Source organism: Crinia signifera, chromosome 4 (assembly GCF_055691185.1).
Source record: "Crinia signifera chromosome 4, ASM5569118v1, whole genome shotgun sequence".
NCBI classification, from domain to species: Eukaryota; Metazoa; Chordata; class Amphibia; order Anura; family Myobatrachidae; genus Crinia; species Crinia signifera.
This window is the reverse complement of record NC_139220.1, coordinates 107844463-107862524: the sequence shown is the minus strand read 5'-3', so window position 1 is coordinate 107862524 and position 18062 is coordinate 107844463. Positions and strand designations below refer to the sequence as shown.

The 18062-nt window shown below is 39.7% G+C and overlaps 1 protein-coding gene across 1 annotated transcript in view; it reads left to right on the top strand.

The window, feature by feature from the left end:
- The first annotated feature begins 215 nt into the window (after window positions 1-215).
- The window catches only part of CDC23 (cell division cycle 23), a 43610-nt gene continuing 25763 nt past the window's right edge, over window positions 216-18062 (top strand). The window contains exons 1-13 of the mRNA XM_083182167.1: window positions 216-372; window positions 5264-5336; window positions 7258-7395; window positions 9885-9927; window positions 12016-12121; window positions 12197-12329; window positions 13923-14100; window positions 14181-14278; window positions 14362-14443; window positions 14528-14681; window positions 15474-15593; window positions 17170-17245; window positions 17448-17509. Of these exons, the coding sequence (XP_083038293.1) occupies window positions 266-372; window positions 5264-5336; window positions 7258-7395; window positions 9885-9927; window positions 12016-12121; window positions 12197-12329; window positions 13923-14100; window positions 14181-14278; window positions 14362-14443; window positions 14528-14681; window positions 15474-15593; window positions 17170-17245; window positions 17448-17509 (1370 nt within the window). The 5' untranslated portion in view covers window positions 216-265. The remainder of the gene's footprint in view (window positions 373-5263; window positions 5337-7257; window positions 7396-9884; window positions 9928-12015; window positions 12122-12196; window positions 12330-13922; window positions 14101-14180; window positions 14279-14361; window positions 14444-14527; window positions 14682-15473; window positions 15594-17169; window positions 17246-17447; window positions 17510-18062) is intronic.

Below are 18062 nucleotides of genomic sequence, written 5' to 3'. Positions count from 1 at the left end.
TTTTTTTCTGCAGCTGGCGCCTTATGGAATAATTCAATTATTGCTCAATTTGTGTGCAAGTGCCGTGGAAAGGCTCATTTTTGACTGTGTTCTATTGTAGTCAGTGTATCTATCCTAATGCTTTGCTTTTCTACCACTACAATACAGCACAGCATGCCAGTAGCCCGGGTTTACGCGTTTACGTCAGAGTCTGAGAGGCAACGCTAGTAACGCGACTCCTGATTGGTGTATGTCAGTGAGCCGTGCGTGACGTCGGGAAAGGAAGATGGCGGCTACTAGTAGTCAGTTCTCCGACCTGCGGGAAATAAAAAAGCAGCTGCTTAGTGTGAGCTGGCTGTGCCGGGAGCGGGGGCTGATGCACAGCGTCAAATGGTGAGGGCTGGGGCACGTTCTGTTACAGTATGGCAGACATGATCAATGGGTTAGGCTGCAACAGTAATCGGGTGTGAGCACTTTTTATTTGCCATTATTATCGCAATGTGCGCTTCTGTATAGTATGGCTCTGCGATTGTATTAAAGTTCCTGCCACAAAAGTGCAGGAACCTCCGTGCAAACGTGTTTAGGCTGCGTAGCATATAATGACCGGGGCTCTCTGCACCATTATCAGTGACAGCGACGTGAGCAGGGACAGTCGTTTTGAATGTCGATCCCTGGTCATTAGGGTCTGATCATTATATTATTGTCTCGCTGATCTGTAGTAATACAGTAGGCATCTAACATTTCCAGGTATAGTCCATTTCCCAAAATAAAGTCCCCAGGACTTCACTGCTCTTGTTCATAAAATGGGCAAAGAGTATCAAGCCTTTACAAGTAAAGTGAAGGATGATAAATTACCAATCAGCTCCTAACTGCCATGCAACAGACTGTGTCTCAGAAATGGCAGTAGCTGATTGACTGGTCTTTATTGCTCTTCACTTTAAAGCCCTGTACACATGGGATTATGGATGCCCTGTGTTGAGCAAGCTGGCTAAGCTGGCGGTGTGTGATCTGTGTGGAGCAGTGTTTTGCCTCCGCTTATAGGCAAAACTCTGCAATCTAAGTGGAATGCACAGTATCTCTTCGGGTATTGGCGACACGCAGGACTATGCGTTGCCATCAGGTGTTCACATGGAGCAACCCGTGTTTCATTCCTAAGCAATTTAGTCAGATTGCTTAGAAATAAGACTTAAATTGCCTCTTAACACTTGTTATGGCTTAATATATTTGAACAAATGTTCTTATTGCAAATAAAAAGGACAAATCTGTTTATCTTTATTAAGTTATAATCTAAAATGCCATGAGTGTCAGACTTAATTTATTAGCCACTATTCATCTAGTGTGTCGGAGGAATAATTACAGTATCTAGAGGGCAACTCCTACTGTAGATCCCCATCCCATTAGACACCAGGGCAAAGTCATCATCTATTTGTGAAAAGTTACCTGAGTCGAGCGTGCAATGTACAGGATGATGTCTGCTAGTGTGATATGTAGTGTTCATTCTAGCACCCGCCAACTTTGAAAACACATGCAGTTCCTCTTCCCTGCCTGGGGTGCTGATGTCTGCTGTATGACTTCTAGCGCAGCTTGGTCTTGATATCAGCACTGATATGCAAGCCAGACCTGTGCTAGAAAGACCACAGCAGACAGCAACACCCCAGGCAGGGAAGAGGAACTTCATGGGTTTTCAAAGATGATGGGTGCTAGAATGAACACTAATATGTGTTTATTTTTTGCAGATAATTGCAATGTCTATATGTTTTGAGGTCAGTATTAAATATTAACTTCAATTAAAAATTTTACTAAGATTTGAGAGACTAATGTGTTTTCAGGCTTATAAATAAAAATCTTTGTTATTCTGGGTACACAATATACTTTTTTTTTTTTTTTTTACACGATCAATTCCAGCAGATCAGGATTTTAATATCGTTCACATCGTCCAGTGTGTACGCACTGTCATTTGCTCCCTGGAGTAGTTTATAGCACATTTAGGCTGGTTATGCAGGCAGATAAATGTGATAATATCACCATTCACCGCATACTCCTGTATGTGGCCACTGTTGATGTATATTTTGGTCATTTGCAAGATTGCACAGTGTCTATGCATTATATAGTATGTCTGGTAGTTCAAGGGAAATCATTGATGACATTGGTGTCTAATGTGTACCCAACTTTAGTTTTTAATCTCTCTGTTGTGACACTATTGTTTTGATATTTCCTACAGACCCTCTTTTAAGGTAAAACCTGACTACCCTCATGGGTGTTCTCCCTAGATTTTTTTCCAGCTGGGTGGCATTAAGAAGTAACCGGGTGGGGTTCTTTGCAATAATACATTTTAATCATTGTTTTAATCATGACCGTTAAATATCATTAGGTGCCCAAATACTGCACAATTAATCTGGGATACAGACTATCGGAACATCCTGACAGTTGGAATCCCTTGTTGTTTGAGCTTCTCTCAACTTCAACTTGACAGCTAGAATTCAATGTTTTGGCTGTCGAGAATTGGCGAAAACTCATCCAATTTTGTCCAAAAACGGGCATGGATTTGACAATCCACAGCAGTTTTTGACAATACAGACTCGCCTCCCCAGGAAGGTGGATCTGTATCAGGTGAGTTTCAGGCGGGATTGTATAACTTAACTGCCGATATTTCCACTGTCGGAAATATCAGCAGAACGTAAATACCACTGCAAGTCTGTCACAGACACAATTACTGTTTTTAAATGCCCAAATACTACACAATTGTTCTGTCACAGACACAATTATTGCCGTGCCATTGAATGCTCCCACTAGTTGGCAGGGCAGTTTTGTTTGGAAAATATAATTATTTATGTAGCTATTTCCTACCAATTGGGCTACTTGTCCTGCTTAGTTCTCCTCCTGCATGAGATGTGGGTCCTTTGATGGTCCTCACTCTGTAGCAAGGATACTGAATGAAACTAGGGGAGGTAGGCTAAGTGAGTCAGTCACTATCCATTGATGTCGTAGGTGCAGCGACAGGATGGAGTGATGCACAGCAGGGATGCCAAACAATTTATTTCATAAGGAAGTGCAGCACTCCCTGCAGAGTGTTGTGACTGGGCAAGTTGGTCCCGGCGTACAACTGTGCACCCGGCATTCTCACAATTACAACTTGCTGTAGGTGGACACTGATTCCCGATGTGAAGATCATGTGATGCTGTTCTCAGCATAGCTCAGCTGCATTAGTCACATCTTCCTCTGAGGCGGTCCATCAGTAATCAGCATCCACCTGCAGCAAGTTCTAATTGGTGAGAGTGTCAGGGGAGTCTGTGAATAGGGAGCGCCTGAAAATGTAACCCTGGGGAGAACATTGCTTATATCTGAGATATTGAATGACTGCGAATGTGTACAGATCATATAGCCTATACGCAAGCCAAAATAGTGACAAATAGTGGAAATATCTCATCGCAAACCACTCGTCATTTGACAGACAGGAAGTTTGCGTTTGGGGGTGGTAACCGCAAGCTTTTTGTGAGTGTAAGAAAAAACGCAAGCCTGCCTAAGCATTTTAAGTGACGTCAATGCTGGCCTCAATCAGTCTGTCTCTGTCGCAGACAGTTGCAGAAGGGTCAGACTTATCTGTGTACAGACTGGGAAAATCATCCGATGGCAGAGAATTGCATATGTATGTGAGACACGGTATAGTGGATAGCCATATTTTCGCATTTCACTTGCAGATTTACACAGTGGCAGGCTAAGCACTTGCAGTCATCTGCAAATTTGTAGAAATAAAACTGGAGTGGGTATAACCAAATCTGCACAAAGGCATCAGTTGATGTGGGGTTACAAACAGGAGTGTTCTTCAGCACCCCTAAAAAACAAGTTGTAATGGCAAGACAAGTGTTTGTACCCTTCACCAGTGTGTACCTCCATATATGGGGTATTTCCTGTAGTTAATATGGATGATCTCAGTCTTTTTTCATAAAAATTATATCCGATAGGTGTCCATATGATTATTCCATATGCAAAAGAGAAATTGCAATCATGGGGGGGGGGGGGTATTCAATGCTGCAGCGAGCGGCCGGCGAGGGGGTTAAACAGCGAGGATTGCAGAAAACCAGTGATCCTCGCTGTTTAACCCCCGCGCCGGCCGCTTGCTCTATTCAACGTTCTGGGGAAATCCTCGCCGTCACAGGACGGCGAGAATTCCCCAAAACAGCGAGACCCGTGGCTACTGCAGAAAACTCGCAGTTTTCAGCCGCGAGTCTCGCTGCTTCTGGAACCGCATCCGCCAATTCCCCCTCGCTCAAAAAACGGAGCGAGGGGGAATTGGCGTATGCGGAGGGTGTGTTGAATGCTGTCAGGGTGAGTGGTGACAGCGAGCAGGAAGACCTGCTCGCTGTCACCACTCGCAAACAGCATTGAATACCTGCCATAGTGTAATACAGTTTTTTAATAAGAAAAATTCCTAATACAATTAAATTCTATCACACAGTATTAAAATATAGAAGGTAGGCACACAAAACACATAACAGTCCTCCCCCCCCTTTAAGGTGGCAGCTGTTCGGTTCTTTAGCATATTGAATGGAACAGTCTACTGAAAGAACAGTTCAAGTGCGCGTAGGTGAAGCAGGGCAGCATATACTCTGGTTCACAGTCCGCAGGTAAATGAAGTAGCATACAGATGTCACACCTCGCCGGGGAACACCAATGCATTTCAACCTGTGATAGGTATTTTTCAAGGCTCCTTTCAGGTTGAAACGCGTTGGCGTTCCCCGGCGAGGTGTGACATCTGTATGCTGCTTCATTTACCTGCGGACTGTGAACCAGAGTATATGCTGCCCTGCTTCACCTACGCGCACTTGAACTGTTCTTTCAGTAGACGGTTCCATCCAATATGGTAAAGAACCGAACAGCTGCCACCTTAAAGGGGGGGGAGGACTGTTATGTGTTTTGTGTGCCTACCTTCTATATTTTAATACTGTGTGATAGAATTTAATTGTATTAGGAATTTCTCTTATTAAAAAACTGTATTACACTATGATTGCAATTTCTCTTTTGCATATGGAATAATCATATGGACACCTATCTGATATAATTTTTGTGAAAAAAGTCTGAGATCATCCATGTTAACTACAGGAAATACTCCATATATGAGGTACGTGCTGGTGAAGGGTACAAAAACTTACCTTGCCATTACCATCTGCAAATTTGTAAATGACTGGGGTATGAATCAGGCCCCATGCTCTTAAAAGCAAACACAGTTCTATTAGTGTGTGTGTTCTTGTTTTGCAAACGTATTTCCCTTTTCTTTTCTATTCAGGGCATCAGAATTGGCTTTCTCTTTGGAATCTATTCCGTTGAATGAGCTGCCACCAACACCTGCACTCACAGAGGTATGTCCAAACTCGTCTTATGCATGTTTATTTGTTAATACCACTTTTCTCAGTTAAAATTGGGCATTATTAAAAGCCTTCACAATTAAGAGTAATGGTGCGTACACACGGGGCGATTTTTGCAAATATCGCTGGAAATATGGTCGCTAGAAAAAATAAGCAGTAATAAGAAATGATAAGCAGTAAAAAATTGGATGTAAAATCATATCAAAGCCTAATAACGTTGATTGTTAATGTTAGAAAGCAATAAAAATTGATCAAGGGTTCTAATACATAGCAATGTTTCACATTATTACTATAGTTAGTAGGATTTAAAACTTTTTTTTTTGTAAAACTTGGTTCTTTCCAACCCTGACTAACATTATAGTGACTGAAGTAACCTTTTAATTTGAGTTATATGAGATATTCACATGCTATCTATGCTCATATATTTGCCTCTTTAATAAGGGATATGAGAAGAGTTTAGCCAGTCATTGTAACTATATATGGAGCATAATCTTGTATGTAATAATAGAATAAATCTTATGTTACTGACATTTGGCAGGTGGTTACTGTTTAGAGTGCGGGTTTTGTGTTACCTAAAATCACGTAGTCCAGGTTTGCCCAAACCAGTCCTCAAGATCTACCAAACAGTTCATGTTTTATACAGATGGAGCCAGCCTCCCTCTTGCTGGCGAATCGCCAGATTGTCTCCACTGGCGATCTGCCAGCGGTGAGGCGCTCCATCTGACTGAGACGCGTGCGTCTCACACGCATGCGTCTCAGTTTCCGGGTGGCGGAGATGGACAGGGTTAGCTGGGAGAGCAGGGAGCCGGGGGAAGCGCCGTCGGAAAGGGGACGCGCACGCACGAGATGGCGGCTGGCGATTCTTCCGCCATCCCCTGCAAGAGCGAGGCCAGCTCCATCTGTGGGTCCACCTGTGTCCTGGGAAGCAGCATCGCATGTGGTCCTTTTGCATGATATATTGCATGCAATCCCTGCCAAGCCTGCCCGACTGCACAAGCAATTCAAGAGAATGCTTGTACAGCTGTTGTGACATGCAGGCTCCTATGTGATGGCACATGACCGCGAATCACATCAGACCTTCTGTCATTCAACTGCAATTTGGGCTCTTTTCCTGTGATTGAACCCTGCAATCGAAGGGATAGAGCTCAAATTGCAGGTGAATTGCATAGTGTATGGGGGCCTTTATTAACAACTACAGCTGTGCACCCGCTAGCAGGTCTGGAAAATGAATGATCAGTAGGATAGGTTTGATGTAGTAATTTCTATTGTTATTTCTTATAGTGTTAGCTAGTAATATAGTACTGTGCTAGGTTGTTATTAAAGTTGAATGCAGTGCTCCTCTTTAGCTTTCTAGTTCCAGAGGCTGCACATTTATTAGTAACTGGAATTGCACAGCATAGCCTTGCGGATGAAGACCGTTGCTTCTCCCACCAACAAGACCCGCAATTTAGACGGTGCAGATATTACATTTAGCTAATTAGCTGTAACTGTAAATCTAAATGACCACTGCATGTTATAAATGCTATTTAAGCACTAATATTGAAATGCTATTCACACCTATATGCTTTTAATACACTTTTCTCACAGTTATTGGCACATGTATAAAAAATTAGCACAAATGGCACCAATACCACCATAGTGATTTTAAAACTTTAAAGCTACTTTTTGTTATTTTATAACACAACGCATCCTATAATCTCCACTCCCCTACCAGCACATTAGAGTGTGCTTTTTAAAAGCATCATGTATGAAAACCACACGGAAAACCTGTGTATGAGTTTTCATGTGATTTGGTACATATGTGTAATGAGATGTAAAGATAGCATTGTCCTTTATTGACCAGAGCCAGGTCATTCTTTATAGGAAATTTGTCCCACACTAATAATATTGGTAACTGCTTGTTTTGTTGTACCAGGAGGATGCCCAGGATTTGGATGCTTATACACTGGCTAAGTCTTACTTTGATTTAAAAGAATATGACCGAGCTGCATATTTTCTTCGAGGATGTAAGAGCCAGAAAGCCTACTTCTTGTACATGTACTCCAGGTATTTGGTAAGAGTACAACATATACATGCTTATGCAGTTATCTCTGCTTATGATTTCTTTACATTCTAATGAGAGAACAAAGCATAAACTATATATATATATATATATATATATATATATATATATATATATATATATATATATATATATATATATATAAAAAAAGGGAAATACCTAATCGTCCGCGCCTTAAAGATGGCTAGCAGCAACTCTGAAAGTCCCCTGTTAGCCGGGACTTAAGACAGATAGAGATAAAGACAAAGGAACAGAGTGCGCTTATAAGTAAAGGTACATAGCTTATTCCTCACATTTGTTTAAAACATTTATTCAGTAAAAGCCTTAACAGTTCGGCTCATATAAAATACACAAATACATATAGTCTTTGAAGGTGACAATTGTCGTAGTATACAATTTTTTCCAATATAACAACTGGCCCAACGCGTTTCGTCACCTACGTGACTTCCTCAGGGGCACTTGGCAACTTGGTAGACAACGGCACAATTGCACTTTATGCAGTATCACAGAATGAGTGGGTACAGAAAAATAGTTTTTTTTGCAGGAATATATATTTAACCAGTTAACAGCGCTCTTGTTAAAGCTGGCCCATACAAAAAAACAAAGTTTTTTGTCCCAGTTTCACTGAGTACACCCACTCAGTGGCAGATATCCACATCCAAGTCAAACAATGCTGTGTGACCAGGAAGTAACCTCTAGTGTATTCAATAGCAGAATTCTGCTATTGAATACACTAGAGGTTACTTCCTGGTCACACAGCATTGTTTGACTTGGATGTGGATATCTGCCACTGAGTGGGTGTACTCAGTGAAACTGGGACAAAAAACTTTGTTTTTTTGTATGGGCCAGCTTTAACAAGAGCGCTGTTAACTGGTTAAATATATATTCCTGCAAAAAAAACTATTTTTCTGTACCCACTCATTCTGTGATACTGCATAAAGTGCAATTGTGCCGTTGTCTACCAAGTTGCCAAGTGCCCCTGAGGAAGTCACGTAGGTGACGAAACGCGTTGGGCCAGTTGTTATATTGGAAAAAATTGTATACTACGACAATTGTCACCTTCAAAGACTATATGTATTTGTGTATTTTATATGAGCCGAACTGTTAAGGCTTTTACTGAATAAATGTTTTAAACAAATGTGAGGAATAAGCTATGTACCTTTACTTATAAGCGCACTCTGTTCCTTTGTCTTTATATATATATATATATATATATATATATATATATATATATATATATATATATATATATATATATATATATATATATATATATATATATATATATATATATATATATATATATATATATATATACTGGACTAATAAATAACCTAGTAGTATGGTTATGATAGGTGACCTTTATAAAGGGGGGGGGGGGGTAGTCAGCTGGCCTTTAAGGAAAAACACCTTGGTAAGGGGTGTAAATACAAATAGCAGCATAATTGGATAAAGGAAATAGCGACTACCTATAACTATACAAGAAACGTATCCAGTTGTAAAAAACAAAGGAATTTTATTCAAGTACACAGTACTAGTTAAAAGAGCAAACAATGGGTAAAAATAGAAAAAACACTTTTACGTAAAATATGCAAAATATTATAAAAAGGCCTACAAAAGAATTCGCTATAAAAAGGAGGGTAAAAGGGGGAGAGAGATAAAGCTGTAATAAGTAAATAAAACAGGATCAAGGAGAAAAAACGTTTTCTTAAAAGCTGAAGTGGAGTGTCACTTATCTAATAGGGAGAAGTCAGCAGACTGTACCCAACGCGTTTCGTCGTAGAGACTTCATCAAGGGGTGAAGTCTCTACGACGAAACGCGTTGGGTACAGTCTGCTGACTCCTCCCTATTAGATAAGTGACACTCCACTTCAGCTTTTAAGAAAACGTTTTTTCTCCTTGATCCTGTTTTATTTACTTATTACAGCTTTATCTCTCTCCCCCTTTTACCCCCTTTTTTATAGCGAATTCTTTTGTAGGCCTTTTTATAATATTTTGCATATTTTACGTAAAAGTGTTTTTTCTATTTTTACCCATTGTTTGCTCTTTTAACTAGTACTGTGTACTTGAATAAAATTCCTTTGTTTTTTACAACTGGATACGTTTCTTGTATAGTTATAGGTAGTCGCTATTTCCTTTATCCAATTTTGCTGATATATATATATTTTTTTTTATTTAAATGTCCATACTCCTAATGAGATAACAGTACAAATAAATATAAGAAAAGCAATAATTAAGTTGTAAGAGAACTGAGATTCTTTGATAAGAATGTGTTCAGGAAAAATGTCTTTGAAAATATACAGATTTGAATGAATTCACTCTTGTCTTCAAAACCAACTGAAGTTATATAAATTTATTGCAGTGTTAACGACTCCTTGACATGTGTAAATATGGTTGATTTGTTGCATTTGTAGCTGTGTACATGCAAAAATTGTGTGTGTGAAAATTTCATAATTCTGGTTATTACTTGTTCCTCCTAGTCTGGAGAAAAGAAAAAAGATGATGAGACCGTAGATAGTTTGGGTAGGTATTAGTTCATTTACAAGCAGTATTTTTTTACATGATATAATTCAGATGTAACTGTTGTCTGAGTAGGCTGCATGATTTACAAGAACTTTCATAGCTCTTCTTATAAGTTGGAGATAGGATTCCTCTATGAAGGGATACGGTCACTAGGTCAACCCTATGAAGGTCGACAGGGCTTATGTTGACACCTGTAATAAGTCAAGGTGCCTAAGGTCAACAGTCAAAAGGTCGACATGAGTTTTTCACGTGTGTTTTTTTTTTTTTTTTTCGACTTATATTTCACACCCTACCATCCACTACTGCGCGTTGTGAGAATATGATAGTGTGCCGACTGCAGTGAGGCACCGTGCCCGAAGCATGGCAAGTGGAAGCAGTACACTTCCTAATGCTCGTGTCAACCTTCAGACCCTGTCTACCTTAGCCCTGTCAACTTATTTCAGGTGTCGTCCTAAGCCCTATTGACCTTCAGTGGTCAACCCTATGACCCATACCCCTCTATCAACACCATATTTCTCACCATTAGCTACAACAAATCAAACTGCTTACTACAGCCTAGTCACTAGTACACTTTCCAATTAATGAAGGTTCTAGTCAATCGGGTCGATCCTATTAGGTGCGGATAATCCATAGGGCTGTGAGCAAATTTAAGCGAATTCGGCCCTGCGAAACTTGCAAGATCGGCTTAATTCTGGTGCTGTTTTTAGTGTTAAACTGCAACCGAATGGCACCTTGCCCCCCCTTCGGCACTAATTGGATCGATCCCCAAGATATCCGGAAATTTAGTGTCACAGAGTTACTTTTAAAATCCTAAACTAAAGCTAGGTACACACTTGCCAGTATATGGGCCCTTCAAGCAATTATATATACAGGTTAAGTATCCCTTATCCGAAATGCTCGGAACCACGAGTATTCCGGATATGTGAATTTTCCGGTTTTTGGAATAACGTTTTTTTGGCATACTTACCTGTCCCCTGGTGGTCCCTCGGCGTCCACAGCAGGCCTTCAGTACCGTCTCCAGTGGTCCCAGGAGTGCTTACTCCTTGTGCCCACTGATGCGTTTCGCTGATAGAATTCAGCTTTTTCAAGGTCCTTGAAAAAGCACCAAGGAGAAATTCCTCTAGCGGCAGCTCCATATAGCACTGGATACCATACCACTGTGAGGACGCTTGGACTTATTGCCTTCATTGGATCCCATGCACTCTAAGTGGTGAGACTCCAAATTTACCAATTGCCAGATATTAGTACCAATATATGAGGACTCCTCAATTATTGAGGAAAAAGACTTATCCCAAGGTGCAATACCCCCAAATTATAAAGTGACTCCTCCCAATGGATTTTAAAGCACTTATGTCATGTGATTTTTAATAATTTTTATCTTTACTACTATAATTGTATATTAAATTGTTATAATAAATTTGTATTCCTATTTACAAACAATCCCACAAATCTTTTAATTATCTATTGTAGCGCTGGTTCAGTTTTTGGTGTGTGTGTGTGTGTGTGTGTGTGTATATACCCTCACCCCAACCAGCAGCTTACTCAGTTGTCAGACGCACCTCAAATTTGGCGCCTAATTCCTTTCACCTTGGTAAAAAATTATCCCTTCAAGCAAATTGCAGATTTGTTTGTTGGCAGGTGTGTACCACCGTTAATTCTGTTCTGTTTTTAATATAAAGCTATTTAAATTTATATAGTGTTTTAGTTGAAGGTTTTATCTTAATTTTCACTTTAGAAGACCAACCTCTATTATAGAGTCGCCAAATTATTCTGCAGAACAATAGTAACTTTCTTTGTCTCTAAACATAAACTACTGTGTAGACAATACAGATGTCATGGTTTGCCAATATGAACTAAAGAGGTCTAGTAGTCCTGAGCATTAGGAAAATGAAATGTCTTTAAAAATGTGGCACAAGGTTGGAAATGCTTCACCCCTGGTTTGACCGCACTGGGAAAACAATTGAGTTTGTCTTGAAAGGCTTGGCTTGTGGCAGTCCATCACCCCCATTAAGAAAACATATAATTATTAGTCCTATTTATTACAAGCTTTGTAAAATACAGGTTATTGAAAACTGTCTGTATGTCTAGGTCCCCTTGAGAAAGGGCAGGTGAAGAATGAGGCCCTTCGTGAACTGCGTGTAGAGCTTAGCAAGAAGCACAAGGCCAGAGAGCTGGATGGATTTGGTCTTTATCTGTGAGTTTCAGACTTGTGGCCTCGTATTTGTCAATGTCTGTGCTTCTTGACATTATACGTGTCTTCTATTTACAGCTATGGTGTGGTTCTGCGAAAGTTGGACCTGGTGAAAGAGGCATTAGATGTATTTGTGGAGGCGACGCATGTCTTACCTTTACATTGGGGAACATGGCTGGAGCTATGTAATTTAATCACGGACAAGGAAATGGTAAAGAAAAAGGCACTCCTGATTCTTGTAATCTAAAAAAAACAATATTATTTTATTCATTGTCAACAATGTGATATCCAAGTACAGGGTGGTATAACTGTCAAACCATTTGGCAGGTGTCCTAAGGCTATCTCAGGGAGGACAGAAACCTCCTGTGGAGCAGAGGGGAAGGTTTTTGGGAGACATAGGAAGGAATTTCTAAATTTCAAAGGCGAGAATGGTTGTTGGAAAATGCCTTCAGGTTAATTGATTACTAATTGGGCCGCTTCTGGATTTTTGTTTCTATGAAACATAATGCATATTTCAAAATCATTGTGATAATGATAGAACTGCCCTTAATTTACATGATGAATATTGTTCAATATTTTTTTTTTTACTAAGTTTAGCAGCAAGGGGCTCTCCGATGGTGGGTGTTATACTGTATGAATAATAGATTGCATTGTGTGTACCCAGCCTAATTGTTCTAGTGTATGAGCTCAAAAATCTAGGACACTTCCGTGCTGGAACCTGCCTGGGGTTAGGTCTCCAATTTAGTCTCTTAAATCTCTTTAATTTGGGAGAGCACCTACTGCGAGTGAACTTTTATTCATATTTGAATTATTGTATCGACATTACATGCTAAGGGCACTGGGGACACTATTGCTGGTGTGTTAAGGCCCCCATACACAGAGGCGATTTCGGCCGATTGTGACCAATTAGCCCGTTAAATCAGACCATATCGTCCCTCTCTGACATGCTGTCAGGTCCGATGTGTGGTCCCGTGCACATCGGACCCGACCAGGTGGTTGGACCGGCAGGCCGTCCGACCACCCGTTCCTCCTGGCGGCGAGGCGGGCGTGAAGCAGGGACGCATGCGATCATCACAACGGATTGCATGCGTCCCTGCCGCCGGGAAGGTCCCGGCGGCTCGCAGGCTGACGGGTGTCCGTACACTGCTGCGAGACATCGCAGGCAGTGTATGGGCACCTTAAAAAGGTGTTTCTGCTTCCAACTAGTAGGGAACGAAGTGTCAACAGCAACCATTTTGTTAATTTCATTTTAATAGCGCATTTTCAGAGTTTGTGTGTGTGTGTGTATATCTACAAATAAATAGAATGAAAAAAAAAAAATATATATATATATATATATATATATATATATATATATATATATATATATATATATATATATATATATATATATATATATATATATATATATATTATTTTTTTATATATATGTAATTCCGCACACTCCCAGCCAGCATTGTGAAATACTGGGGGTTCTCATTTAAGGCGACACAGAGTGTCCCAATTTATATAGAAGCATAGGATAATCCAATAAGGGCACTCGCCAAAGTCTCGTTATGAAGGATTTATTTTAGAACTTCCAAGAAAGTGATTCAATAATATCCTTTATCCCATTTTCTGTACCCTTGATTACTTAAGATGCAGTTTTGTTTTATGTGATCATTGATACGCATCTCTCATGTACAAACAGTCCATACACATTGCATTGTTACCAGTAGTCTATTAAAGTAGATTATTTTTGTTCTATTATTATTTTTGTTATTTTACATACTAGACTTGACAGCGTTGGGTTTTAATTTCACAGCTGAAATTCCTGTCACTGCCAGACTGCTGGATAAAGGAATTTTTCTTGGCACATATATACACTGAGCAGCAGTTGATTGAGGAGGCATTGCAAAAATACCAGAGTCTTATTGATGCTGGATTTTCCAAAAGTACTTATATTATTTCTCAGATAGCAGTTGCTTACCATAACATTAGAGGTAAGGTAACATTGTGCTTATTATGTTCTTATTCAGATATTGATGTCTGTCATGATCTCATAGTATTTTGTTTTCGACAGATATTGATAAAGCTCTATCTATTTTCAATGAATTACGAAAACAGGATCCTTATAGAATCGAAAACATGGACACTTTTTCAAACCTACTTTATGTCAGAGTAAGTAAAATATATTGGTTTCTTTACATTTTCCCTCTCTTCATTATTTGTCCATTGTAACATGATGAGTTCTTTTTTGCAAGGGTCTGAAGCCAGAGCTGAGCTATTTAGCGCACAATTTGTGTGATATTGACAAGTACCGGGTAGAGACCTGCTGTGTGATAGGTAAGGATCGGCAGTTCTCATCCAATACGAGCTACACTGTTTGTAGATCTAATGCCAACTTGAGGCGCTTTTGTATTTTCATAGGGAACTATTACAGTTTGCGCTCCCAGCATGAGAAAGCAGCTCTGTATTTTCAGAGAGCGTTAAAACTCAACCCACGCTATCTTGGTGCATGGACGCTAATGGGCCACGAGTATATGGAAATGAAGAACACCTCGGCAGCTATACAAGCATACAGGTATGGAAAACATTTGGAAACAGTGTCAGCTGTGTAAGTTGTAGTCTTACATTATCCAGTTACATAATGCAGATATACCAACATCTGTAAATGCCAGTCGGGAGTTAAATAATGTTTCTGTTGCATAAGATTGAGACTTATATTGACTGATAGGAGTTTTATCATGATTAATGATGTTTGTTCTATTTTATTAATATAAAACATATTGCCTTACACAGGAAGAAAAAATATTGTCCCCAGGACAAAAAAAATATAAAACCTTTTATTAAATTGCCTCAGTCATACTGATCTGTCAGAGAGGAGTGAGCTCCCAAGTCCAGCCGAAGCAGGACCATAGCCCAATGCGCTTGCCTGCCTGTTTTATTCTCTGCTTTGGCTGCACAGCCCCTCCCCAGCTGGCCCTGCACCTGTCACCCAGGTCAACCCAGCTCTCCGGCTGCATCACATATAGTAGCCTATAACTATATAGTGACACATAGTTGGCTGTTGCTGTCACAGAGACCGCCTGATTCTTATTGGCTACTGCTGGGCTGGTTCCTGCAGACTGTGTTCACTGTGATCAACTGGTCACATGTCTGAGGTTGGTTGCGATCAACCTTTTGGTCACCTCTGCTATAAACTTTCTGCCTTTGTATAAATATCGATGTTGTGAACAAGCATAGTTTTATCTTTTTAGTCAGTATTGTGGTTTATACTTGGTAGTGGCATGCCCAAACTGTTTGCCTCTGTAGTGTATTGTTTGTGCTACTGTACGCTTTGCATTTGTCGACTGATTTATTATTCTTGCCACAGACATGCGATTGAGGTCAATAAGCGAGATTACCGAGCTTGGTATGGATTGGGACAGACCTACGAAATCCTTAAGATGCCATTTTACTGCCTTTATTATTACAGACGTGCCCATCAGCTTCGGTAACATCTCTTCCACCTGTATAACAAATTACGGTTCTATTTGTGAATTATGTGTTCTGTGTTTTACAGTAAGGGATCGCATAAATTCTAATGTTTGTCATGTAAATTTAGAAACCTCATGTATTTTAAATATTAAGTCTTAAGGGGCCCATACACGTTACAATTATTGTATGCAATATCGCATCTCGGTTTTGCGATGAGATTTAGTACAAAAAGTATGTGCTGCACATACTTTTTGTACTAGATCTCATCTCATCGCAAAACCGAGATGCGATGCGATATTGTATACAATAATTGTAATGTGTTTGGGCACCTATACAGAATTTATTTAAAAAAGTTAATGGAGTCTGATCCGTTACATGCAATGTAACCAACATTGCTGTGAGTGATCCTCCATTTGCCAGAAATGCAGGTGCCAACTCACAGCGACTGTTCTTTTAGTATAAATAGATACAAATACAGCCAAATCAATTAATTCAAGTTTAGTTATATATTACACCCAAAAAAAGAACAGTGCTGTGAGAGCGGTGCTGGAATTTTAATGGATATTTTGAGGATCTCTCAAAGCAACCTTGGCACGCAAAAGCTTAATAAAAAAAGTTTGCTTGGCAATTTTCACAGCTATTTTGACAAATTCCCTTGGCACTCAAAAAACAAGGTACAGGAGGAGCAATACTCACCTCTCCTGTTCATGCGGTCGGCTAAGATAACCTAACATAGACATTTTTCTGCGCTGCTCTATAGCGGTACAAAGTAAAATGCCCGATATAATGTGGTGGTTTTTTCAAACACCATCACAAAGGCACAATGCCAATTTCACCATTAAACTTAATTGCATTTTTATTTATAAACAATCCTGCTTTTTCTCACTTGCTAAACATTTGAAGCTCTATAAACAGAACCATACAAGTTGTTCTAGGTGAGGTTAGCAACATGGCTGGTCCAATAAATTTGTTTGAGCAGCTCTCCATTTGATATTTCATTGAACCTACATGCTTAATTAAGCATGAACAAGGATTGGTTTCTCTCAATTTGAGGGCTCTGGACATGAAAACACCACAGCACTGAAGTATTAGTAACCAATGCCGGATGCTGCAGATATGTGAGAACATTAAGGCCCAGTTGTGCAGCTTCTCTTTAGGCCCAGCTGAACAATTAAACACTCCCAGATTTTGGATCTGGGGCAGTCACCCAGTGATCGGTTACAAAATGAACGTATTGGCCAGTGTGGTGTGGAGGATAGCATACACTGGCTACACACTGCCATATCGGGTAAGTGCTCTGTGTGTGTGGTCCTTTTCCAACCACACTAATGGACTGCAATATAGTTGTACTGTAAAGTATTCCAGTGTTGGGGCCATTACATGTCATTGTGATTTTTATTTTAGGTAAGGTCACTTTAAAGATTATATATTTTTTGTGAGGAATATACACTAAATGCTGTTTTCCATGTTTTTAATTGCCATGAACTTTGCTTTAACAGATTTCAGAAAGTTTTTTTTGTTTTTGTTTTACTGTGTTGTATATTAAAACCTTCCCGGAGGGATCTGGCACCATAACATGTTGTGTTTTTCAGACCGAATGATTCCCGAATGCTGGTTGCCTTGGGGGAGTGTTACGAAAAACTCAATCAACTTGTAGAGGCTAAAAAAGTATGTGTCTATGGCTACAATGTTTTGGTCTAGTGTGGAAGATTTACTGGTTCATCAGCAGCAACATTAACTTGTACGGGATTTATTATTAAATTAGAATGAATGAGAAGAATTCTGCCTGGTAATAGTGATGAGGGGTAATGGGTTATTGAGTACTTGTGCAGCTTATAGTCTGCTTCATTTCTGTTTTTTTTTTTGGCAGTGTTACTGGAGAGCTTATGCTGTTGGTGATGTGGAGAAAATGGCTTTAGTTAAACTGGCAAAGTGAGTTCTATTTTCAAAACAATATGAATATTTTATTTATATATCTATCTATCTATATATATCTCTCTCTATCTAGTGAAGTCATAAAAATGGAACACAATTGTGAAGTTGTTTTAAGGCATTATGGGGCCTACACATTGGCAATTTCAGGGCATCTAACTAGATCGCTTAGAAAATGCCCCTACATCACTCCATGTTTAGGGGCCATAGCGATTGCATCGCTATTGCCCAGCAATTAATATCCAGCATGCAGGATAAATCAAGTAATATCGCCGTGCAGGGTCAGTGTTCTCACCGGAGAACACTGGCCCTAACAGCGCTGACACATCCCTGTGTTCTGGGCGCTCTCTAGCATGCCTCAGAACGCTCAGCAAATACCTATAGCTTAGAATGTTTCTCATTTCTTGCCCATCTTATACTATGTGAAAGTTCATAATCAGATCTGTCCAGATTTTTATAGTACTGAAGCAGCATCTTTTTAAAATGTGTGTTTTATTGTTTAGATTTGGCGTAACCCAAAGTAAAAATCATAGTCAAACACCTGTTAATTTTT